The sequence below is a fragment of the Asparagus officinalis genome, chromosome 4 (genome assembly GCF_001876935.1).
Source record: "Asparagus officinalis chromosome 4, Aspof.V1, whole genome shotgun sequence".
NCBI lineage: Eukaryota > Viridiplantae > Streptophyta > Magnoliopsida > Asparagales > Asparagaceae > Asparagus > Asparagus officinalis.
Window position 1 is genome coordinate 144,215,447 of NC_033797.1, and position 26,814 is coordinate 144,242,260.

At 34.7% G+C, this 26,814-nt stretch overlaps 1 protein-coding gene across 2 annotated transcripts; it reads left to right on the forward strand.

The window, feature by feature from the left end:
- Window positions 1,277-26,814, forward strand: LOC109839637 (E3 ubiquitin protein ligase RIN2-like). Of its 2 annotated transcripts, XM_020408142.1 has the most exons (13): window positions 1,277-1,387; window positions 1,473-1,732; window positions 5,518-5,595; window positions 7,540-7,626; window positions 7,728-7,849; window positions 13,674-13,770; window positions 14,128-14,233; window positions 16,662-16,819; window positions 17,062-17,199; window positions 17,276-17,343; window positions 22,438-22,650; window positions 26,005-26,386; window positions 26,459-26,814. In XM_020408142.1, the coding sequence occupies exons 2-13, from the start codon at window positions 1,493-1,495 to the stop codon at window positions 26,516-26,518; spliced, it is 1,749 nt and encodes a 582-aa protein (XP_020263731.1). In that variant the 5' UTR covers window positions 1,277-1,387; window positions 1,473-1,492; the 3' UTR covers window positions 26,519-26,814. The 2 variants fall into 2 exon arrangements, with proteins under 2 accessions (XP_020263731.1, XP_020263730.1); XM_020408141.1 differs by lacking the exons at window positions 26,005-26,386; window positions 26,459-26,814 and adding an exon at window positions 25,624-25,842.

Below are 26,814 nucleotides of genomic sequence, written 5' to 3' on the forward strand. Positions count from 1 at the left end.
TGGTTAAGCATAGCTTTTTTTTAATGGAATCCTTGTTGCTTAAAGAAAGATGATATTGTATCACAATATTCTTGATATGTATCACAATTTCAAAGTTTTGATGCAGTAAAATACGCTTCAAATTGATATTAGAACAATCTAAGCTTAATTTTTATCCGGCGTACGCTTAAAAAAATTTTTTGGAAAAAAAGTTGCATCTATATAAAGTAGCTTCAAATTAATAAGCTCATAAAAAACACCCAACCTGCAAGAGCTTATTAAACTATAATTTATAAACTCATCACACCTTTTATATGCTAACGGTCACTCAAAAAGTTGAGAAGATGGTTACATTTTTTTTTATCACTTTGAAGTTTACTCATATTCTTAACCATTGCCTTTTAAACTGATGGATTAGGAAAAAAAAATGAAACATGTGTAATTACTAATTAGTCCTCATCTTTATAAATAGTGGGATTTGTGTGATTGTTTGAGCCGCGAGTCTAAACATTCAAAAGTTGCGTCATTAAAGCCCAGATTAGTAGATGTTCAAAAATTAAAACCCAATTTTTTAGGGCCGGCATGGCCACTATAACAGGCCCAGCAAAAGCATAGCGCAGTATCATGCTTACCGTACTTCTGGGCTCTAGCATTTGGGTAACTTTAAGGACGAAAGAAAAATGAAAAAGAAATTTGGGCAAGTTTGAATAAATAAATTAGTACGGACATATTCTCCTCATATATAATTTCTGGAAAAAAAAAATATTTTCATTGATTTCTTCGAAGATCAGTTCGTAAGAAATTATTCTAAGGCCCGGAAAAATTTTAAACTCTCTATACGTTATTACGACATAAATAATTTGCCATTTTAAAATCAAAATCTCCTTCAAAATAGTATTGTATTGAGCCGAGGTTGAGGCAATATACTTTTCTATATTTTCATACTCAAACCTAAGACTAAATTAGCCAGGAAATTCTATTCTATTACATTTGAGATTGGATCAAGTCTTAATACCAATTCAAGATGAGGACAAAATAAAAAATAACATCTAGTCTATATTTCATATTGTATTCTCGAATATTTTTTTTTTCTAAAATCCTAAATTAGTTAGACTCTGCTATGTATAATATATTCACGTGCATAGCTCGTGCATGTCCGAGGTCAAACGTTAGACTCTGCTAGCGAAACGTCAAACAATAACCACGCTTTAACTTACTCTACCCCGCGGAGCATCTTAACAAGTCGGCGGAGCCAAAATGGAGCCACTCCAACTCCCTATTTAACACGAAATTTAACTAATTTTTTTTCCCAAAAATAAAATATAAATCCCCAGTTTACGAACAAATCCCTAATTTTCGATCGATTGAAAAGAAATCACGAAACCCTGCTCGTCAAGCAATCGAAATCGTAAGCCTCATTCTTCTCCAACCCAATTCGATTGCTAATTCTAGGGTTTGCTCCGTTCTCTAATCGATCGAATCGCTTGATCCAGTTCTAGGGTTTTGCTATGAAATGGCGGTGAATTTCTTGTACCTGTCAGCGATCTCGACGGTGGTGAGCTTCGTAGGGTTGCAGTGGTGGGTTTTCTCTTTAGTTGATGGGATTAAAGCCGACGGATTGATTGATGGGGGTGAGATCAGTTTGAAGAATGTGAGGCGTGTCCTAGAGTTGGTCTTGGGATCGAATGTGACCGTAGCTTTGCTGGTGAATTCTGTTGTGAATTTGTTTGCCTTTTTGGTGCTCTCTCTCAAGGTGAAGTTGCTTCCTTTATTGATTGATTGTTTTAGATGCATTCTGTAGTGCCTTGAGTTTTGTGGGAAAAATAAGTTTATTACTGTGTCACGATTGGTGATATGAATGTGTAGCTCTGAGCCATAGTTAGTTGCCAACTATCATCTCATCGTTGCCAACTATCATCTGATGTTTACCAACTATCTGGTTGCTACCAGCACATCGCATGGGAGTTAATATTACAATGTTGTTGTGGGCATATTGTGGAAATTTATGGTTTGATAACAATTTAAAATGATCACACATCAAGATCATTTTCTCATTTGAAACCAAAAAAATTAACTGAAACAAATATCAATATGTAACTATTTCCAAGATAAATCATCTCAATAATAACTGACTTACGTATAAATAATGCCATGAAAGCTAGAAATGCATGGATAATATGGAGAGGCATTAGGAGTGACTGCATTTTGCGTTCCTCCCTTAAAATGACGAGGTACAACATATTTATAAGAGTAAAACAAAAAACCTAATAACAAATAAAATCTTAACATTAGATAAAACCAAACAACAGTTTCTAACTGAATATCCTAACTAAAGCATCTCAACTATAATAAGCTCAAATCCTTAGAAACATAAAATTCCTACGGAAATCAAACCTTCTACTGGTAGCGCATCAAATCAACCCTAGTTGGAGAAAACTCGGCTTCGAGTTTAAAATTGGATATAATTGTTGAACCTCGAATTGTTGTAATTTCTATGTTGAACCTAGAATGGTGGATCTTTTAGCTTTGATACCAATTGATGAGGACCTGGCTTGACGTCTTTGATCTAAAGTCTAAAAGTGTTAGGGGAACTTGTCAGAAAGTTTGTTGGAGAACTTGATCGACGATCAACAATGCTTCTAATTTCTGATAACTTGTATCTCTAACTTTTGGTCTTCTTTCTAACAAGTCTGGCTTACATATACAGCTATACTCCTCAAAAAGCACCCACATCTTGGCAATCTCAAGTTGATTTTGTTCAAATATTAGTATTCTACATTGCGGATCGTCTTAAACTTGGACAAATTTTCTAAACCAACCTATTTGGACTTTTATTCCCAAAAAACGACCCCATTCAAAAATAATTGCAAAAACCGACCTGGTTTCAGCCTCAGTACTGAAACCAGGTCGGTTTTTGAAAAAAATTCTCCGAAACTTCACGGGAGTTGAACTCCCGTGAAGTTTCGTAGTTCAAAAAACTTCACGGGAGTTCAACTCGAACTCCCGTGAAGTTTCGGAGAGTTTTTTTCAAAAACCGACCTGGTTTCAGCGCTGAGGCTGAAACCAGAAACTCTCCGAAACTTCACGGGAGTTGAACTCCCGTGAAGTTTTTTGAACTACGAAACTTCACGGGAGTTCAACTCCCGTGAAGTTTCGGAGAATTTTTTTCAAAAACCGTCCTGATTTCAGCACTGAGGCTGAAACCAGGTCGGTTTTTGCAATTATTTTTGAATGGGGTCGTTTTTTGGGAATAAAAGTCCAAATATGTTGGTTTAGAAAATTTGTCCTACCAAATAATTTCGAACCAGACTAAGGGCTCCAAATTGAAATATAAATGCGCAAGAGAAACTCGTCGGAAAGTTTGTCAGAGAATTGAATTGGCGATTGTCGGTGATAAATTGAGGTGGAGGAGGGCAAGCTATGGTTTGGTTGGTGAAACAGTAAAGAGAAGAGTGAGAGGAAGAAGGGGGAGAAGATGAGCATGATGCTTTCTCTCTCGCATAATTTTTTCGTCTTTTTCTCTTTGTTGTTTTATGACAGTTTTGGTGGGATAAAGCTTCACGTGGGCTTTGGAAGAGAATTTGGGTGATTGCAAACTTTGGGAGACTGGAGGGAGGGCAGGGCTTTATTGTTGAGTGGTTGGGAATGAAGAGTAGTTATCATTGGAATGTTAGACTGGAAGTTGGGGATGAAATTTGGATATAGAAATAAAAATACAGTTAATAGACAACTTCACATCCAAAGAAACCGTATGCCACTAGCACTTCACGTGCTCTAGAGAAGAAACAACTCACACGCTTGTGAATTTTCATAATTCAAATTTTCTAAATCAAGATCTATTCTCATAAGAAACCTAATGCTAATTGATAAACTCAAATATTCTCCCTAAGTAAAAAATACGATAGAGAAACATCCTAACCAAACATCTAGACTAAAATATCAAATAAGATTCAATCATATTATCCTAACTAAAATAAGATAGAATAAAATCCTAACTTTCCAATTATAATAAACCCCAATATCGTAGTCTTGTCTTCTCATACATTAGGTAGTGGACATCACTCAACACTGCTAATTGTGGATGCCACTCTATGCGATCAAGTCATCCTTGATTGTTCAGGAGAAATTTCTCACTCCAACTAAGAACACATCCTAAATAGACTTTTTCCCCTTCCATCCCAAAAGTCTGCATTTCATTTCATTCTTAAGATATATAAAGAGAAACAAACATGACCCTTAGACTTCATCATATATACTAGACATTGTAGAAGGTTAAATATATTTCCACCTAGGCCCAATGCTCAGTTTGGATCCAAGAAGTAGAAGTCTACAGGCTAAATACTTTTAATGAGCCCAAACATATGCCCACAACAGGTTGTAGCGAAGTTCGCTCAAAAAACATGCGAACTTGGCTGCATAATGCATTTAAAAACAACTCGTTAAAGTGAAGAAGTAGTTAGGGTGAGTCAGTATTTATATTTTTGATTCTTGGTCGAGTTGAAAGGCGTCCTCAAGTTGACCGAGTCAAGATACATGTTCGAGTTGGATTCTGAGTCAAATCCAAACTTATCAGCGATGCTCGCCCAAAATCCTTAGCGAACTTAGCCTAAAGAAACCCACGTTGGTCACGTCACCCATGATCCATGATCTAGAGAAAGTGGCTCACCCATGTTCTAGCGAACTTCGCCCACAACGTTATTAGCAAACTTTTCCGATTAACTATTTCAAGCTATTTTCAAGGAGAAATAGTTCTTCCCATTATCTCTTACGTTAAAGACCACTTAATCCACAATTAATGGTCACTAACTCTCTCTTTTAGCCTATAAGAGGAGTGAAGATTGTTTATTTTGATACATAAAGGGAAAAGAAGAAAGGCTGCGAACCTGAAGCTTGATACTTTGAACTCAATTTTCTCAGTTTTTAGTTACTTAGCATTTCTTCATCCAAAAAAGAGTTTGGCATCTTCAGCAAGATCAGAGATTGTTAATTAGCGAATGACCTTTTATCTTGGTCGGACCCTCAACGGAGCACAAGATCGACATTCCATTGGCACGCGGAAAAGAACCCTAGATTTCTATAACTTTTTTCTTTGTTTCATTATAATTTTTGAATTGTAATATGTGTTAATTGCTATTAAAAAGACCCAAAATAGACACTTACTTCCTAGAAGTCAAAACAGAATTACAAAACATCACATAAAACAAGATATTAAATGTCATCTTGAAAATTAAATTACTCAAGAAAATACTTAAAATAGTAATTGATACTTTATGCTTCTGCATTAATTAGTAGATCTTATGTAAGCTTCATATGTGGTTTGTACGTCATGTACCCAAAAACAACATGTTACCACATATTAAATTCTGTGGCGTTGATTGCTAGAGATGATTTCTGCATTGAGCCAATGATTATTATGATTTAAAAAAAATGCTAGCTAGAGATGTGCATTTTATTTTAGTTTGTGGTTACCTCATGTATATTCTTGTATTTGTTTTATTTGTGTTGGTTTTTATCGTTTGTTTCCTCTCTTATATGCAGACACTGTTCTTTGTCCAGCTATATCCAGCGGAGACCCGAAAAGTTCTGGAGCGTATTGTTAATTATGTCATTCATAAGGTGATTATTATTTAAGCTACACATATTGGTTAAGTTCTCAATTTTGTTCCATGATCATGTCACATGATGCCAATCATATTATAAATGCCAGTTTTATGCAAATATGTAAAACCATGACTTTTTCGTATTTCTTGACAGACATAGTAGTTTGTTCCCACTTAACCAAATTGCAAAAATGTCCCACTCCAATTGCACTCTGCAACATTTATTTTCATTTTGATCTCTACACCATGTAAAGTCTATAGATAAAAAGGTTATGTAATTTGAAAATTCTAACTTATTTATCAATGTTCACAAAATGAGCGATAGTTTAATATAGGATAACAGGAACAATAGTTAGAAGCTTTCACAATGTATCACTTTTGCCCACTTTATGATGTGTAGATCGAAATTATCTGTGGAGCATCCTGGCCAAACATGTAGCTGAGTAGGTAGGGACAAGCTTGAAGCTTGTTCCTATCAAACAATGAAGTACTGCACACATGTTAGTGTATGCACATGAATGCATGTGTAATGTAATTGAGTGGTCTGTGTCTCCAGTTGTATTGTATCTCACTTCATTTTCACACGCAACAACTACTAAATTGCCATTGTCAGTCTATTGCCAGCTTCATTTGCATAACATATCCTGTGACTTACACACAGTTCTACTAATTTGACATGTATTAAAATGATACGCAAGTAAAATCTGTTTGGCTTTCTTCTATGGTTGTAAACACCAATAATTCTGCTATTCAGATTCTGCAGGCAATATGCTATATTTATTTTATTTTAAGCAGCTATGGAGAATTGCTGAAGTGATATGGCTTTTATATTTTCTCATGAAGGTGGATGATAAAGTTGTAGTTATTGATTTACCGATAAAATGCTAATTATTTGTACAACAGATATAAGCTTGACTTTGCCATATTCTTTAATTGCTCTAATATTCTTTTTTTAAGCAAAATTTTTTCTGGGAGTCTATTGTAGAAGCAGGATATTTGTTAGCTGAACTTATTGACATAAAAATATGGATATGGTTATTTTGGTACGGTTTACGCTTTTGGATATCACCACATGACATAAATAGCTACAAAAGGAATGTTGAAGACATTGAGAATTTGAGATATAGGTATGTGAATCAGTCAGATCGTTGAATCTTTGTTATATACATGTACGAGATATCTGGTAGGTCTAAATTCACGTTCTTGTTTGTTAAGTTTTAAATATCTCTTCTTACACACACACACATACATATATAAGCACTAGGTCATGAAAGGTTCCGGGTTCAAGCCATATTACTGGGAGTTTAAGATATCTTTATTTATCCCAACTGTTCTGTCCAAGTTAGTTTTGTTTTTGTTCTAGGTCAAGTGGAAGCTTTAAGTGTTTATGTTTGCTCGATATACATTGTTAGTCAACAGTGAGTAGATTAAGCTTTTGAGAGAAGTGGTCATTTGACATATAAACTGACCTATCAAGGTGCAGACTTGATGTGGGAAAATTTGATACTGATTTGGAAAGATAAAAATCAAACAGCTATATTATAAACTTAGTGCTTACATGTGATTGGAGGTAGATGCATTTATTTTTGGGTAAGAAATGTTCGGGTCCACATTGCTCAATAAAGTTAAATACTTGTATTTGTTTATTGCTTATTGTTATAGTTAAACACATATATAAGCTTTTGAGGCTAGAAGTTGCATAACACTTATGTTATTAACAATCAACATGTTAGGAAGGTCAACCATTTGGGTTCTTAGTTAATTCCTTTGATGTGAGGGAAAAGAACAGACCTATATATTAGTTTACTGGAAAACCCATATTGATCAGGAGACCTTACTCTCAAGTGACCTGGTTATTGTTTATTTATTTTTACTAAAATTTGAGTTAGTTTATTGTTTGCAGTTTTTGGTATTATTAACTGCTGTTTGTTTACATGTGCCATTGGACATGTCTGAACAGGGACTTTTTCTCCCATTAGTTGTGCCACCAAATACCTTCCAGACAGTTCTCTGGTCAAGTTGGTTGATCATTCTCTGTACGCTAAAGGTACTGTATGCTGAATTTGCTGGCTGATACTTGTAAACCTTGTTTCTTTGGAGGAACCAACTTCTTTATTCATATTGGGCATACCTGTCTGCGATTCACAGATGTTCCAGTCATTGGCTAGAGATCGGCTTGATCGGCTAAATGCATCCCCTACTGCAACACCTTCAAAATACTTTCGTGTTTTTTCCTCCCTTTTGCTCGTTTTAGTTGCTGATACCCTTTGGTAATTTTCATTGAATAAGTCAACATGCATGCATTATTTTTTCTGCACACATAGATGTTTCAGATCAAATGTTGTTATCATGTTGTCTAATGTTTCTTTTCCGGATTCAATATGTTCCTTTTCTCTTAACTTAAGCTGATAATGGAGGTGCTAACTCCTCTCTCTATTCTGTCTGGTTACTTGTAATCCTTTTTTCTTTCCTCTGCAAATTAGGTTAGTTTTGAACCCTGGTCCTCAATATGATCATGTGGTTTCCCTAGCTTGGCACCCTTTAGCTCCTAAATATTCTCAGTTGATTTTCCATAACTTTATACTAAATTAAAGAATTTGAAAATTCTTATGCATGAACTTCTATGTTTTGGTGTAGGAGATTGATGCCCCTTACTTCCTCTATTTGACCGAAAAAGCATGGTTAATCATATATCTATCTTGTGAAAAATTTCGTCCAATTCCATGGGTAATCTATTATCCAATTGTACGTAGGAAGCTCCTCTACTCTTAAACCATTATGTGAATTTTGTAATTAACTTCTTCAAACACATGGTTACAATAGCTGACCAGTGCAAAGTAGTGGGGTGATAGGCTGATAGCTCTGTAATATTTCTTGGTTATTAGTTGATTAGACCCTTATTTTTACTAAATAATCCAATTTTTAGTTCAATTTTTTGTGCTACACACTAGGCCTACTTTTGTCCCTTTAGCAGAAAAGTGTCATTAACAAAAAGCATGCAACGTGAAACCTCATTCTCTATATGCGTAGTAATTTTGTCCATAAGTAGATAAGGTATAAACAGCTACTATTTTTATTCTTCATGATAGCATGTGGTTGTGGTTCTCATCAAGGTTTTTAATATTGAATATCGGGGAAATATCAGATGGCCAAAATTCATATCGGATTGCAGATATTGGGGAAATATCGGAATGTCATAACTGATGTTTGCATATATAGTATAATGCACCAAAATTTAATCTCAACATATATAATGAAATTTAAGCATATAAAATGTGAATAATATATGTTTAAGATCGCTAATCAACCTTGTAAAATAATCAAAAGTACAAATCAACTTTGCAACATTTGGTATGATTTTTTTAGGGTAAAAAATCATTTGATATAATGAGGAAATCATGATGTCTTGCCCAAAAATTATCAAACACAGTATAATGTTTTGTGACAAGCCATATAAAAAGATATATTGGTCCACATATCGACTGATATATCGGCCATATCAGGGATATATCGCCCAAAATAGATAAAAAGCGGCGAAGGATATTTAGAGACCATATCTGTTACGGCAAGCCCTGTAAAACGATATATCGAGCCAATGTCGGGGATAATTAAAACAATGGTTCTCATGCTGTTACTACTTGATCATGTATATTCATGTATCCTTGATCACGTAAGTGTAAACATTAGACTGGTGTCTCTTTTTTAGAATCGTAACATGTCATTACTCATAATTAAGTATCTTTAATCAATATATTTGTTTTTTTTGAAAGTCAACACATGGTATCCTATTGCCTTATATTGATCCTTTTCCTAAATCTTAAAAAAACCATACATAACTGTTTTTCTTCTCATTGGATTTTTTGTCAAGTTTTACATGTGATGCATCATGAGCTACAAATTTAGGTGTAGCGTATAATAATCAAACACATGTTAAAATAATTCTAAAACTAAATGTACGACAATCAGGTTTGAGATAACACCCTTGAATTACAAGGATATGTAGTAGGGATTTGAAGGATCTATGTAATGAGAAATGATTCTACGCACTGTTATAAATAGCGGTAAATAGCACCGCAACAGCAGCGCTAATCGCGTTAGCGGTCCCTTTCCGCTACGCTATTGCCCAATAGCGATGACATATTACGGGATATGCGCTTTCTGCTTACAAAAGCAGCTAATAGAACGTCATAGCGGTGAATAGCAGGCGATTACGGACAAAATATGCGGAAAAAATCTGTTTTTTGACTGCTATTTAAAAGCGGTTTGAGGTTTATTTTTTTTAAAATTAAACCTGACCTGTAACGACTGCATCCTACTGCCTCTCACGATTTTCGGCTTATTCCCGCTGCCTTCCATAGCCTCCGACACCTCCTTTATTACTTCCTCTCACCTCCTCTCGCTGTGAGCTCCTCCTACTACAGTTCTCATCGCTCAGCTCATCTTCTCAAAGATGACGACTCTTTGACTTCACCTCCAGTCTTCTTCGGTATTATGTGACGGTTACATGTCCATTTTATGTTTAGGATATCTTTAAATCATCAAATATGCACTTTTAGATTTTCTAGATTTTTAAATTTTTTTGAATATTTATACATATCTAAATTAGACTGCTATTTGACTTTGCGTTTTTTATTGCTATTTTTCCTCAATAGCCTCAAATAGCCTTAGTGATGCATCACCGCTACGCGACGCTATCCGCTATCGGTAATATTGATTTTATCCGCTATCGATAATATTGATTTTATCAGTATGTGTGTGACATAATAAGAAGTAATAATAAAATGATGCAAAATTAATAATGACATGAACCTGATCTTGATGACAGATGCTGTTGAACATACAAGCTTAGGATTTGACTGAAATGAACAAAACCTGAAGTAAACCCAACCTAAGATCAGAGAGGACCTTGGAATTATTTGGATATAAGTTCAAACTTGAAACTTTTTATACCGTGGAAGCCAATAAGTTGAGATACTTGATGCTTCAGTTTAGTGACATGTTACAAAGATGAGTCAGATAAATTCCTCACAGATTGCAAGTTCTCAGGCTAGATATGGACATCGTAGAACTGCATATTCATGTTTTTGAGGTTAGTTTGAAGGGCTATTGTATAATGGGAGATTACTTGGTGAATACAAGGCAAAGGAATTCAAATGTTTATTTTTGTGGAATTTTGTTTCAACAGTTGAGAATGTTGGTTATTGCTTTGGGGAAAACGAGAGTAGTGGTCGCTTTTTGGAAGAGAAGAAGAAGAAAAAAGATTAGGTTATATCAATGTTTATGACTAGAGATAGAGAAGTGTTGTGGAAATCTAACAGAAAAACTATTGTAAACAAGGTAGGTAGTTTAGATAACCAGAGATTTGCACATGTAAGGATTTCACATCGAGACTATGTTGCATGGATACAGGTGCGGGTGCGGGTGCGGACTTAGACATGCGTGCGGACATGGGACACAACAAAATTATACAAGTTAGAATATGGGGACACGGCTATATATACATATCAAAATTAATTATCTGTATGAGATCAATATTATTTTTCATTCGCATCTTATCAGAACTAAAATCCTTATACGATTTTTATGTTGGTTTTCTTAAGTAGATCATGCATTTAAAACTGCTCGTTTTTAAACTAGATACCCAAGCGACCCTTTAAAATCACTATTATGAACTAGGTATTTGCATAAACGAACTTGTCCCGAATTGAATGAGTTGCATAAATTTGAGATGTAGTGTTTGATGTACGTTCAAGAAGTGTATCACAACTTTTTAAAACTAAAACATGTTTTATATAATTGAGTACACGTCTATGTATATATTCAAGAAGTGTTCAAGGAGTGTCCAACACAGACATAGATACGGGAAGTGCAGGTATGGAAGCCTAGATGAAGTGTCTAGGTAACCTATGGAGACCTTGCTCATGAAAAAGAGATCTAAAAAGAAAATTCTTGAGTAAATTTTGATGGGAAAACAACAAAATCATGTAAAATAGTTATAGGAAAGTAACTACAGAGTTTGCACCATGTTAGGATCTGTCACTGATCACAGACAAGCTGAAGAAGAAGGCTAGACTTTTAGTGGATCAAACCTCAAAGTTGAATTACAGAATCATCCATTAAATGAGAAGTCGGTTGTATACATAATATCAACAACCCCAACTTTTTCATACCCCCTTGCACCAACCACAACATACTAAGATAACATTTAAACAGTGAAACAAGAGAAACCCTTAAGGAAACCAAAGAGAGCTAGAAATCAAACACTTTGAGGAAACTACAGATTGACTGAAGAAGCTCTCATCTCTTTATATCATTGTATAAACTTTTAGAGTTTCTCGATCCCCGTTAGTATGTAACTACTAGCATCACCATCATAAATAACATGTACATAGTCCAAAAATAAAGAGAAGAGTACCTGAAGGGGGGGGGGGCTTTAAATAAAATATTCCTAAGCATAGAAGTCTATCTAAAAACCACTTAAATCTCTCCATGCTTACATAAATTCCCATTGGTAAACAATAGAGATTTATTTTCAACTTCCTTGATGTAGAAGCAGATTAACTTTTCAGCGTAATTGATTCTTTCTTAAGTTGTGTTTAGTTGATCGCAAGTACATGTGCAGCTTCAAATGGGTAATGTGGTAAGCGGTCTTTGAAAGTTGTTTCTTTTGTTTATTTTTTTATTTATACTGCTAATAAATTACACCTTTTAATTGGCTATAGATGACCAATTTGTTGTAAATTGTAGATAACTACATTGTGCTCTTGGGATGAGATAGTTCCCCCAAAACTTTTTTGTTGTTTAGTGCAATGGATGTAATGTGTTTTAACTTTTCTATCCGAAGATTGTAATGTGCTGACCATGTAAACCCATGAGCCTGTTCTGCCAATTGTTTCCTTGCTTATACATAAGCCTTGGTGCCTTAAATTTCATTTGACTCGGTCTTTCAGTTACCTGATCAAATTTTCACAAAGATGAAAACATTGACTGTAACTGAGCCTGGAACTGTGGTGAATTTCATTCATTTTCTGGATTTCAGGCTTTATTTCTCATTCTAAATGTCTACTATTCTTTCATATGATGTTTCTTTCTTGACATTGCAGCTGGGATCATGTTTATGAATTCTCATGTTTCCTGTCATTATAATTTATAAATAGGGTAATTATTATGAAACCCCCTTCAAGTTTGGCCGCCTATTATGGAAGCCCCTGCTGTTGATAGAACTGTTAATATTCACTTAAAACATGTGCAAGCTACATGCATTTTTATATTCCAAAATTGCCCTCTTCTTCTTCCTGTTAACATAGATCTTGCCTCACTCCCGGATTCTTAATCCTTTCCGTTGATCTTTTCTACTCCTAGCCAAATAAGATGTCTTGATATTGTTAACCAATATCTACAAATTTTAGCAAATGTAGGCATAATCTACAACTTGTCAATCAAATTAAACTTAGCTAATCATATATCCTATTGCTTACAATCACATACCTCAAACTCTCCAATATAATGCTTAAAATCATAATAGAAAAGTTCCTGGGACAAAACAAAGTAAACATAGCGAGCTTCAAGCATCCAGCTGTTCTGTAGCAACCAAATGAGAATGACCTCTCCCATAGGAAACTTATAGTGTTATGATAAAAGAACAAATAAAAGAAAAAAATATAACCACTAAGAACCATTTCTCCATAAAACAAAATACAGGTGGGGAACCAAAGATTACAAAATAGAGACTGAACTCATAGGATTTGAAGAGATAACCTTAATTTTCGACTAGTTTTCTCTTCACTGCAATCATTTTGCTTGGGTTAAAAGTGAAAAGAGAGGAGGCATTTTGCAATTGTTTGAGGAAGGAGAACAACCTATTATAAGGGGTATTCCAGAGAATTTGCCACTCACATGCCTTGCACATGCTGATCTTTACAATATTTTTCAACGGTGGGGGTTTTGTAATCAAAAGATAACGGCGGGGAGTTTCCATAATATAAGGTCAAACTTGAAAGGGTTTCATTTTAATTACCTTCATTATTATTATTATAAAATTTAGCTCTTATCATATATTATGATCTGTTCTTACTGGAAGCTATCAACTTGCAGGATTAGGTTGTGCCTGAAGATATACAGATCTTTCACCTCTAACTTATTTTTGCTGCTGTTCTTTGAGCCGCTTAGCATTGCTTTTGAGACACTGCAGGTAATAGCATTCTCATGCAGTATAGACTTGTGATGCTTTGCTCATAATATTCCATTGATTGCCTTCCATTTTGCTACGCGGATTTCAGCATATTACCAGAAAAACATAAAGAAGAAAAGAAAAGGAAAAACCACTTCAGTTGGGTTCTTATAAACCTACTCAGTGTTTAATCGTCAAGGTTATTTATAACTAAACAGTTTATATCATCTGGCGAAATTCTTAGCTATATTAATCATCTTTTGCTGTAGGATTCCTGGGTTGAGGCATAGCTAACACTTGATAGAATACTGTTAACGATTCCAAATTGTATATGTTGTTGAAGACAAAATGATGCTGAGATTCACCATTATGTTGTAGGCTATCATGGTACATGGATTTCAGTTAATTGAGATTTGGCAACGACATTCAGTTGACTGCGGTGCTGATTGCTTAGGTTCTCTTACCCTATTTAAATCAGCTTCAGGTATTTAAAAGTTTTTCTAATTTTTTTGCAGCTATGATACATGGAATAAATGTGATAAAATCTGCTGTATTTTTGCCAGATTTGAACTTTTCCATAAATGCAACTAGTTTAGATAACACTAGGGGTGCACGATAGGCTTAGAACTTTCAGTTAGTAGTTTAGGCAATGAAGACCATGCTTCTAGACAAAATGCTGAATGAATTAAATTGCCCTCTATCAAGCATATAACAGAACTCTAATCAATGTATTAAATATCGAAAATATCGAAAATATCGGATGACCAAAATTTATAACGGATTGCAGAAATCAGGGATATGTAAAAAATATCAGGGTGTCATATCGGATGATGTTTATATGTAACATAACATTGTAATATGTAATCAAAACATATTTTATGTATTCTAAAAATAAAAATTTCATCATGAATAATGATATACAATGTCTAGAGACATTAGATACATGTAGATGTCAGACACAAAGGACATAAACAGAGAAGAGAGGAAGACAGAGAGAGAAGGGAGAGAGAAGTTGTGAGAGAGGAGAGAGGAAGAGAGACAGAGGAGTCTGAGGATGAGTTGAGAGGGAGCCAAGAGAGGAGGATTGGAGAAGAGAAAGAGAGAGTGGAGAGAGGAGAGAGAGATTCGTACCACATCCCCTAGCTTTTTTGGGCTAGAGTGCCAAACGAAGAGGGATGAAAAATATGAGATTGACTAAGGATTTAGTGTATTTGGATATTAGCCAATATCGGCTGATATTTCCATAATGAAATATCGACCGATATTTCTGATATATCGGAAAAAGTGGTAAAAATAAAAAAATGTTATTTTTTTTATAAATATCGTCTCGGAAGGGCATCAAAACTGATATATCGGCCTATATAGCGATATATCGGTTGATATTTAATACATTGAAAGAGAGTGCAATGCATGTACCTGAGTATCCTCATCAAGAATGTGCAGTGGCTTCTGCTGCTTGCTATGAAGACAGCCACAGAATAGAACCTTAGCATTCCTTAGTGCTAAAAAAAAGGGTTCGTGTAAATCTTTTTCAGTTACTATAGATGATTGAAGTGTGTTACACGATGAATACCATCTAAACAAAGTTCCCAGGGGATTAAATTGCTTCTCATCAGGCATAGAACAACCCTTTTCAGAGAGAGTGCATCACTTGTACCCAATTGTCCTCAGCCAACAAGGTGCATTGCTATAAAGCCATCACAAAATATTTGACTGCTGGAACTTTATCATCCTTTAGCTGATCAATGTGATATGATTAGCCCAATGTTCTAAATGGTATTCTTTATTGCTACATATTGCAAATAACCTATCCTTAACAGATTCAAGGCTTTTAGATTAGGAAAGAATATCCAAATTCACAAGTTAAGAATAACCATCTGGTGTAATCAGTTTCATAATTTAATAATTCCAACTTCAGCCTGGAAAGAGAGTCTAGACATTGGGAGGGAACACTTAAAAAAAGAGGTATTTCTTGGTAATTCAATTTTTTCACAAGTTTGAATTATTTTGATTTCCCCACTCTATTCTGTAAGCATAATCCATGTACCTGACAAAAACTAACCTAGATAACATGTGGAAGCTTCAGAAACACAAAGATAGCAACTAATCTTCTATCTGAAAAGAGGTTATGATAAGGGCGAGCGTAACATGCTAATTAACATATGAACAAAATGAAAGGCAAATGAGAACATGATGGATCTCCATCATGTTTTATGTCCATCGCAATCTGGATGATCTATCTTTATACTCCACTAGTAAGAGTAATAGTTATGTCATTGAGCTATTGCTATAATGCTGGTAGTCTAATTGTCTGTCTATTGTACATTGTCTGAATACCTTGGTCTTTTAGCTGGAAAAATTCATCTGTGAAAAATGATGTAACCTACTCATAGAAGACAGTGGTCTAGCATTTATATTTACGGACTTGGTATTGAGATTAGTATATCATTCAAAGTAAAACGTGCATTATTGTTTCTCCTAACTGGTAACAGAAGAATATTAGAGAAGAGGAAGCACACTTTTTGTTTGTAGACAAAAGATGCATACATTGCAGAAATTATCAAGATAAAAATCCTTCTTTTGGTGGCCATCTTGATCTGGAATTTGATTCTAATTTATTCTCTCAAGTATGTTTATAGTTGGATAAATTTAGTCTATCAATGGACTATGTAGGGGTAAAAAGAAAAAAGAAAAAGAAAAAGAAAAACATAAAGTTTTCTGTCCATTCACAAGGTATTTCCAGAAAATTGTTATTCCTCCTTAAAAGTATGTTTCCGAAACTTTTATTTGCAGGGCTTCTATTTAGTATTTCCTTTGAAGTCCATACATCCTCACACATCATCATACATGCACCATTTTTCTATTTTTTCTTAAATAATTTCTGATGTTTAACTTGAAAGTTTTGTTTGTAGGATCGCTATCGGAGTGGAAGGGTATCATGATCCGAAATTGCGGTTTTCTCCTAGATATGTTGACTTTATCTATGTCACTAGGTCATTACCTGATCATATGGTGGCTTCATGGCATGGCATTTCATCTTGTCGATGCAGTCCTTTTACTAAACTTTCGTGTAAATGTTGTCATTTCACTCGTTCATTTTGCCTATGAATATCTTATTTGTTGGGACTATCATTAGATATATAGTATATTAGATATACATGTGTATGTATACGTAATTTATGTATGTATCTATGTACATACATGCTTACATATGTATATAGACATATACATATACATATCTATGTACATATCTATCTATTTATGCATACAAATATACGGTGAGAGTAATATGTATTGTTATGGACAATATAGGCTCTTGCTGGTGCTACTGTGAAGCGAATAAGAGGATACATAAGGTTGAGGGGAGCCCTGAATTCACTTAATGGGGCACTTCCTGATGCTACATATGAGGAGCTTTCTGCATTTGATGATGAATGTGCTATTTGTAGGGTAAGCTCCTTAGTTCTTTATATTTACACTTTTTCTTCTATTTGAAGGGTAAAATAATTGATTCTGTAAAGTGCAGGGACCAATGGCCAGAGCTAAAAAGCTATCTTGTAATCATCTTTTCCACCTTGCGTGCTTGAGATTGTGGTATGCTTCTGCATCTTGCAATTTTCTTTCCATGGTAACATTTGTGAAGTTTTCATATTGGAAGCTTTACATGCAATGGTATTTAATGTTTTGTACTTGTCAAATGACGAAGTGCTATCTTTAACTAATTAAAGGCTTGAATTATTGGAGTCTCTGCTAACTTGATTCGTGAATAAATCTCAGGACTGCAGACTTACACACATCTTTACTGTGTTATCATTGACAACAAATTATTATAATATTTTTGTTCTTTTACTGTTTTCATATGTCAAAATCCGGTGGTAGCTTATACTACAGTAACTATAACTTTACTATGTCATTGTAGCTTCACACATCTTTACTGTGTTATCATTGACGACGAATTATTATGATATTTTTGTTCTTTTATTGTTTTCATATGTCAAAATTCCGGTGATAGCTTATACTACAGTAACTATAACTTTACTATGTCATTGCACCTAGAACTTGGGGTGGAAATGAACCAAATAATTAATAAACTATTTGGTTATTATTCGTTCAGATAGTTGGTCAATTTCCACTCAACAGTTCATTTTATTGTAAATGAATATTTTTTAGTATTCGGCTCATAAATGAATAGAATTTAATCAAAGGTAGATTCAATACGATTGATTATTAAGTATTTGTTTATGTTTTACATTTTATTCCACTAAGTTTAATTTATCATATAATATTTATCTTTTAAAGTTGCACGTGAGATATTTACCGTGTCAATATATATCATAACAAAATATCTATTAGAAATAAGTTATTTGCAAATTTTAGCTTAGATTACATTCTTAAGTTGCTAAAGAAGTTTGATAGAAAACGAATTCATGTAGGTCTAAAATCTATAATGAGATATTTTCCTGCTTCTACATTATTACGTTATACTAATTTTTAGTTTATTATTACTATTGATAACTATTAAGTATTAACTTAATTATTAAATATATAAATATAATAATTTTAGTAGTAAGATATCATAAAAATCATTACATAATTATGCAATATGTAAAAAAAAAATAAAACAAATAATATACCAACATCGGATTTGAAAACCTGACCTCATATCCAAGAAGCAAGTGCCTTAACCAAGTGTGCTAACAAATATTCGTGAATATTTATCAAATATCTAGTTAATATACCGATTGAATTGGAACACCTTCTACCCATTCGACACCAATTCGAATTCGCCGGAGTAAACCGAAGTCGAATTCAAATTTAACGATATTCGATCAAATTCGATTTGTTTCCACCCCTACCTTGAACAATAATAGTACTATTTCCGAGTTTCTAATACTCACATATATGGTTACTTTCCTGTAAAGATCGAATTGTCTGCGGGATGTATAGCTGTTCAAACAACCATCATCCTACTCTTTTCTTATTTAACAAGTCACATCAGAAACATGCCAGTTAGGAATTTCCAGTTCTTATTTGAGTCAAAGATTATGGCTCATTGAATTTGCACAAAATTCATGAATGCTTGAAAATCACTTTCTTGTTGGAGTTCTTTTGTGCAACTGAATAAATGGAATGTACCAACTACAGAGTAAGTTTGCTTCGCAGTTAGTGAAACATATGACAAGCATTAAAGTTGGTTTAACTTGTTTATTGGGCACTAAGTACTAACAAGTGTTTGGCATGCAGTAGTAGCAGTACATGCAAATGGAAGGTTCTGATTGGATTTGAGATTACTTGCTAGAATTGATCTTTTCGGTGTAGTTAGTTTGCTTTAAATCTCACTGAATAACCAAACAAGCTACTGCTTTCATCTTCCATGCTTAACCAGTACCTCTGATGTTACCTTCCTTTTAACTGCTGGTTTTACTTGATAATTGATATACATTGTTAGAGCGCAGCCTATGATTATGCTATTAGGAAATAGTTATCCATCATTGATTTGAAGCACCCTCTTGCAAGGACTGTTTTTAAACCTATGATTAAGCTATTAGAAAAATAGTTACCCATCACGTCTTTCATGGACTGGCTTTATACCTCATAGTTTAGAATATGCTATTTATATTTACCTCCAGTTTGTTTAGCCTTTCCAAGCTAGTCATTTTTATGATAGATTTCTATCACATGACCTAAAGGCCAACTTAAGGAGGTTTAAATGCAAGTCAGCTTGACTTATATTGCTACTTCACATCAAATCAGCTTAAGCTATTTGTTAGAATTGGTCATCTGACAACCTTTATATGAGTAATTTTATTTATAATACTAGAGACATTGAGATTATTTTAAAGTATTCTCCCAGTGGTTAAGTTTGTAGATTAGCACCTAAAAAGATATGAAGGACAAGGTACCTCATGACTTTGAATTGTATTATATCTACAACATTCTTTCCATGTTAAGATCCATACAGTGCGTTTATGATAAATGACTATTACATGACCTAAAAGATCCACTTGAGGAGGTTTAAGTGCTAAGTCACAATAATCAACTTAAGCTTTTTGATAAACTGGTCAGCTACAACCCTTATATGACCAATGCTATTTATACTAGAGAGGCCGAGATTACTTGTCTCCTTACAGGGCGTAAAATCGTAATTAGCACCTAAAAACTAGAAGATGGGCAAGGTACCTTACAATTTGCTTACTTGAATTTGTACTATCTACAGAGTTTTTGCCATGTTAAGATACATATAGTTTGAAAACTTTCATATGACACTGTTTTATTCAACTTCTTTTTTTTCCTAATAAGCTCTATTGCCTTGTTAAGGATAATGATTAAGATGTGTTAGAATGCATATGTAAATAGTATAAAGTATATTAATAGTTCAGTTAAGTTTTCTTGACCACATATTTTCTGTACTTTGTCTGTTTGACTATCGTTTAGAGTTACGTAAACTGTAGTTAGCTACCTCTAAAAGTTAGAGGTAGCTGCATATACAAAAAAATTTTAATCATATCATTTTTAACTCCCAACAAAGAAAACATATGAAAAAAGTTTCAGATAACACATTTCATCAAAATCTAATTATATACTAAATTATAGATCGACTCGATGCAGGCTGATCGATATCATTTGTAGCTTCTGCCAACTAAAACAAGATGCAAATGTGATAGGGCAATATAAACAATGAGCAATACACAATGACGATATAGAATGAGACAAATGATAAGCACAAATAATAACGCCAAGGCAAACTCAAACACACGCTAATGATTACGGAGTTCGGTCCTTCCGACCTACATCTCCGCTCCCCACTCACGGGAAGAAATCCACTATTACAACCGGGTTTTCGACGCTCACCCGAAAAATATTTACACCTCACAATATCGGTTCTCAACGCTCACCGATCAACGTTCACAATCACTCACAATGTAATCACACAATCTACAACTTCAAGTGTTGGTCTTCACGTGTCGCCTCCTTCAAGTGCCCGACTTTACTACCTCTCCCTAGGTTTTACTACCGACGTCACTCCTATTGGTATCGACCACGTCCTCACCATACTCCTCTTGGTGTACTTGTGTATTACAAGGTGAATTTCACAATAAAAGCTCAAATATAAGTTTTGCTCTCTACAATAGATAAGAACACAATGTAGACTCACTCTCTAAGTCACTCACCACAACCCAAATTATACAATGTATGAAAATACTATAAGCTTAATGGTTGTGTGTGTAAACAAAGAGAAATAATCAAAACTAAACTCAATATGAAAATCTAGCTTATAGAAATAATAATCAACAATAAATATAAATAAAGCTAAAAATTGAGTTTAGAAAAAATTCTCTAATGAACAAGAGGGAGAGATTGGAAGATTGAAGGCCCAAACGAAAATGATCTCCTCTTGTGAAACCTTCTTCACATAAACCCTCTTGAAAACAAACTTAAAATCAAACTTAAACACTTGTAAACTTGTTTTGAAACTCTCTTAAACATCCATATGAAACAATGAAAGTTGAGGGCTTTTTATAACCTCTTAAACCAGCCAAAAAAAAAAAACCTCCAAAAAACTCACAAAAACTCACAAAAACAAAACCTAGCCGTTACTAGCCGTTATAGGCTGAAAACATGTCATCAGTCGACTGATGATGTCATCAGTCGACTGATGAAGTCGACCGTTGACAGTTTTGACAGATTCTGGAATTTTTACGTAGCTGGTTTTATAAAATCAATTAAAAATAGCAAATCAACTCTAAAAATCATGAAATTTTGAGGTACGTTTTTAAACATGTAGATAAACATGTTAGAGAAAGAATTTCTGAAATATAACTTCCCATTTGTGAAAAATAAATATTTGAATACATATTTTAGGTTCTTCAATATGATTGAGCTTAAAGTATCAACACACAAAGCATAAACCTAAAACATTATACCAAAGCTATGAGATCTTCAATAAGCTTGACTTGGTTGCGGATAAAGCTTGATTTTGAATATGACTTGATGTGCAATGACTTCATACCGATATTCCGCCAACCTCCATTTGATGTGGTCGTTTAGCTCAATTCCATCCAACCTTCGACTAAGATATTTGTGTAGATTACCTAACAAAACAAGTGCAAGCACTCGACACACAATGTTAGGAATTGTTTGTAATCATCAAAACAAGATTAGGGAGTAGGCTTATAACCATGAGGTTAACAGTTTGAAGTGTAAAAAAATGATAGCAAAGGTCTTTTTAGTTATTTGCAGCATGATTGGGGGTTTGGATCAAGGACTTGGTCTCCAAACACCAATGTTTGAAGTATCGGCTGATATGTACTGTAAGCATGCTAACGTTGTCTAATTATTTGGAAGGATGCTGGAGAATTTTGTTAAGTGTGAAGACTAGGAGAGGGTGAGAGACTCTTTGACATGTATTATGGCACATTTTGTTTAGCAGGAGCTACCTTGTTTAGTTCACATGCCATCTTTGTCATTTCTACTCTTTATCTAACTAGTCTCGTCCTCTTTTTCCACTTGCACACACAATATGACCATTGCATTAAAAAAGTCATCTTCTGTTCTTTGATTTTGTTAACCAGAAACTTCTGACATTATGATTTATAGTTTCTTACTTTCTTTATATAACTAGTAGCAGGCATGCCATTCTTTTTTTTGGGGATCTTACGTTTCATTTTCTGCACACATGCTTACTAGGTTGGATCAGGGCATGGCTGATGTGTACTCATGCCCCACATGCCGAAGACCTCTTTTTCTGTCTAATTTCCCAGATTCTGCAAGTTCCATCCCTGTGCAGGGAATAAATAATGATCGACTCACTGAGGAAGTTAGTATGGGACTACATGCCCGTCCTCTGCCAGTGGGGTTATTACCTAATCAGCAACAGAACCCATCTGATGCAATGTGGAGGTTCAATTTCCTTGCACTTTATCTCCTTTATGAATGCCCTACTTGCTTATACTTTTTGATACGACTGTTGAAAACATTTACATGCACATTGATCATTTTCTCTTTTGCTGACATCAAATATTCTATCTATATGAGATTTCCATAGAATGAGTGCCATTGTTTTTTAGCTATGAGTTTTCCATAGAATGAATGCCAATTACTTTTGAGCTTTATATCTAAAGAGTGTATGCCTTATCAACACGCCCGCCTCTTTTTAGTAGTCTCTAATAAACTCACACTTCTTTCAGATAGCCCCTATAGACCTATCTAACATAAAGTTAGAAATCAGCTCCTGTTCTATCATTTTTGCCTCCTTGAATTAAGGGGCGCTATTGCATGGTATCGCTTGTGCAGGGGGTTCTGTGCTTAACTAACATTAACATGGATATCTGCTAACTAGCATTAGCACTATTGGTATACTGGCAAATATCATGGGAGGGAGGTCAACTGGTGAAATTAATAGAGAAGGTGGTTTGCTACAACACCTTTTATAAAGCAACCAAACAGTGTACATATACACATGCATACACGCATATAAAAGTCTAATCATATTAGTAGTAGTAATATTAACAATAGTAAAATAAGTAGTAACAGTAACAGTAATAGTAGTAGTTGTAATAGTAATAGTAGTACTATTAGTAGTAATAGTAGCTGCAGTAGTAGTAGTAGTAACGGTAGTAGTAGTAATAGTAGTGGTAGTGGTAGTGGTGATAAATGATAATAGTAGTAACAGTAGCAGTAATAGTAGCAATAATAGTAGTCGTAGTGGTAAGTAGTAGTAGTAATAGTGGTAGCTGTAGTAGTCGCAATAGCAATAGTACTAGTAATAGCAACAGGAACAAGAACAAAAATATAAGGAATTTTCTTCTAAATACCCCCTTAAAAATATATTAGGCCATGTAGTGGAAGAAACAAAATAACAAAACATATCGTAGGCTGTAGCTTTAATAAAAAGACATGTCCAAATGTGTGTATGGTTTGGACCAGCTGTAACAGCAAATGCATTTACGACATCATGCAATTCTAGTCGTTACTGTTGGAACACTTCAGATTGAACTTTCCTGCAACTCCCCTATTTTTAACGTATAATTTGATTTTAAAACAACCTTTTGGTTTTGTAACAACATCCAACTAAACATGCATGCTAAAATTTGGATGTAGTTGAAACAATATAGGGCTTCAACTACTCCTATACGAACGCACCCTAACAATGTTAAACTCTCTTACTCTTCTGAGTAATCCTGTAGACTTATAAGTTTTTATCTCCAAAATTACAACTTGCAAGGCAGTCGTCTGTCGAGTCTAATCTATTGTCCTAGGAGTTTAACCCTAGTGTAAACTATGAAGCACCAAGGCAAATCAGCAAACCTAAATGATATATTCATTCATGTGAAGATGTACAGAATGTTCAGTTGTCAACATGTATAATGTATTCAATTTGGAGCTTCCATATTCTTACATAAAAAATAGGAAGATACTTGGATACTTTAGCCTATGAGATTTATTTGGTAAACTAACATTAGCACAGTGGCATACCTGTTAAACTAAAATTACAACAGTGAGAAATGAGGATATCTACCAAATGTTATGGAATGGAGGGTTATTTGGAGAAATTAATAGAGGGAGTTAACTACAGAAACCTTTATCAAACAACCAATATTTTCTGCTATTTACCCTTAAAAGTATTGTTAACCGACGATGTAATAGAAACAAGATAACAACCAAACATTGTAACGTAGCTTCAACTCCACACAGCACAGGTAAAATTTGTTAATGTTGCTTCTAACAGCCTTGCTCTTCTTATCCTCTTGTGCACTGACTGGTCCAACTGGTGCGGGGCTTTGGCGGTGTAACCCTATAAATATAGGTCTTCTTGGTCTAGGGTCGAGTAATTAAGCTAAGAGAGTTACATATTGTAAAAAGATGTGGAGAAAAAGAGAAAAGAGAAATCTAGGTTCGTGAGGATCTTTTCATATGATTGGGAGGGTTTCTTGCAGGTGTCTTTGAAGAACGTGAGAAAGACTGCGTCTTTATAATCTTTCATATAAGATCAGATATCTCCCCATGGACGTAGGCGATCGGCGAACCACGTAAATCCTCCTGTCTTACATCTTGATTAGCTTTTCGGTAGTATATTGCTTTTTTCTTTTGCTCAAATACTGCTTTTCTCGGTGTTTTCCTATGGCTAAGTGACCGATTGCCCTAAGGAAAACGGAGGAGATCTAGTTGGGAGATCTGGGCAAAGCTTCCTCATCATTCTCGACACATCTAAACCCCAACCTCCTTTTATGCACATTTTCTCCTCTCCTTCCCTCTCTTTTAACTTTCTTTTGTCCGCTCTTGGCCTATCTCCATTTCCAACTGATGTCACAATTTCAGTTAAGGATTGACATCATCCTTTGGATTCAAGTGGTTTTAAATTACATTAGGATTTCAACTTGGGAAATGAACTTGGTGCAGGCTGAACAACTGGGGGATTATGCTATTTTTTTTGATTGATTCCATGCTATATACTCACACTTGACATTTTTATTTTGATTATGCTTTGAGAGAAACTTGGCCACTTGCGGAAGGATTTAGAGCCAAATTCTTCATTCAAATTCAATGCATAGTATTAAGGGGTTTTCCCATATTGGTCCCTTAATCTTTCATATTTTGATTTAGTCCCTCAAATCATTGAGATTGCTAGTTAGTCCCTCAAATCTAATATTATGTGTATGAGGTGCCAGTGGGTGGGGATTCTGGAGAGGGGCAAAAAAAAAAAAAAAAAGACGAAATGTTCCTGCTGTGACTTCAAAATTTTTCGAGCACCTTTTCATATCTATCTCATACAATATTCACTACCTGTTTCATTTTTAAAGTCGATATGAAATTACTTTTCAAGAATCGGCTGTTTGGTTCTCTATTGGATCTCCTGACTTTTAAAGAATGCAGGGGAGGAGGGTTTGAGTCTAGTTGGGTTCCTCCTTGGCCAAATACTGGAATGGATTCCACAGCAACATCCAGTTCAGTTAGATCTGTTGGACTTGGTGATCTAATTGGTTATTTCAAATTAGTCCCTCTATTATGAGGAACTAATTTGAATATTATGTGTATGAGATGCCAGTGGGTGGGGATTCTGGAAAGGGGCAAAAAAAAAAAAAAAAAAAAAAACGAAATGCTCCTGCTGTGGCTTCAAAATTTTTCGAGCACCTTTTCATATCTATCTCATACAATATTCACTACCTGTTTCATTTTTAAAGTCGATATGAAATTCCTTTTCAAGAATCGGCTGTTTGGTTCTCTATTGGATCTCCTGACTTTTAAAGAATGCAGGGGAGGAGGGTTTGAGTCTAGTTGGGTTCCTCCTTGGCCAAATACTGGAATGGATTCCACAGCAGCATCCAGTTCAGTTAGATCTGTTGGACTTAGTGGAGTCCAGTTGATGATGAGACAACTCGCATCTGTTAGAGAAGGCTACGGTCAGGGATCACAAGATAATGTCACCGCTTGGAACTTGTGGTCTACTCACCAAGCTTCAGCCTCTTCCTCTGTACCCCGGCCATCATCTTCCCTTAGATTCAACAGCAACACAGCAGGTTTACGGTTTCGAAACACCACACTCCCTTTAAATGGAAATAATATGCCCAACTTACATGACATGGTAGATAGAGTTCGCGAGGTTTTGCCTCACATCCCCGACGAATTAATCATCGAGGTAAATATTTGTGAAAGTTGGTGGCAGATACTTTTGGGAGGAAATCTTATATGTTCTTTCTTACCTTTCCAGGATCTTCGGAGGACCAATGATATCAATATCACTGTGAATAATCTTCTTCTGGTGCAATGACTTCATCATGAGTTGGTACATAATTTGTTGACACGTCAAGGCGTCAGAAAACATTTGTATATTAGCGGCAATTGAGAGAGGTGAGTTTGTATTAGAAGGTTGTCCTGAGGATTGACGCATTAAATAAATTGTTTATAGTCTCTCCTTTTGCTTGACACTGTTATTTTTCATATTTATTAATTAGCTTAAATGAATGTATAGAAAGGGTACTTGCATAGTTGCAATATAATGTTTCAATTTGTGTGCAAATCCTATGAATATTATTTGGGGCCTAGTAGTAAATTATTTCCGATCTA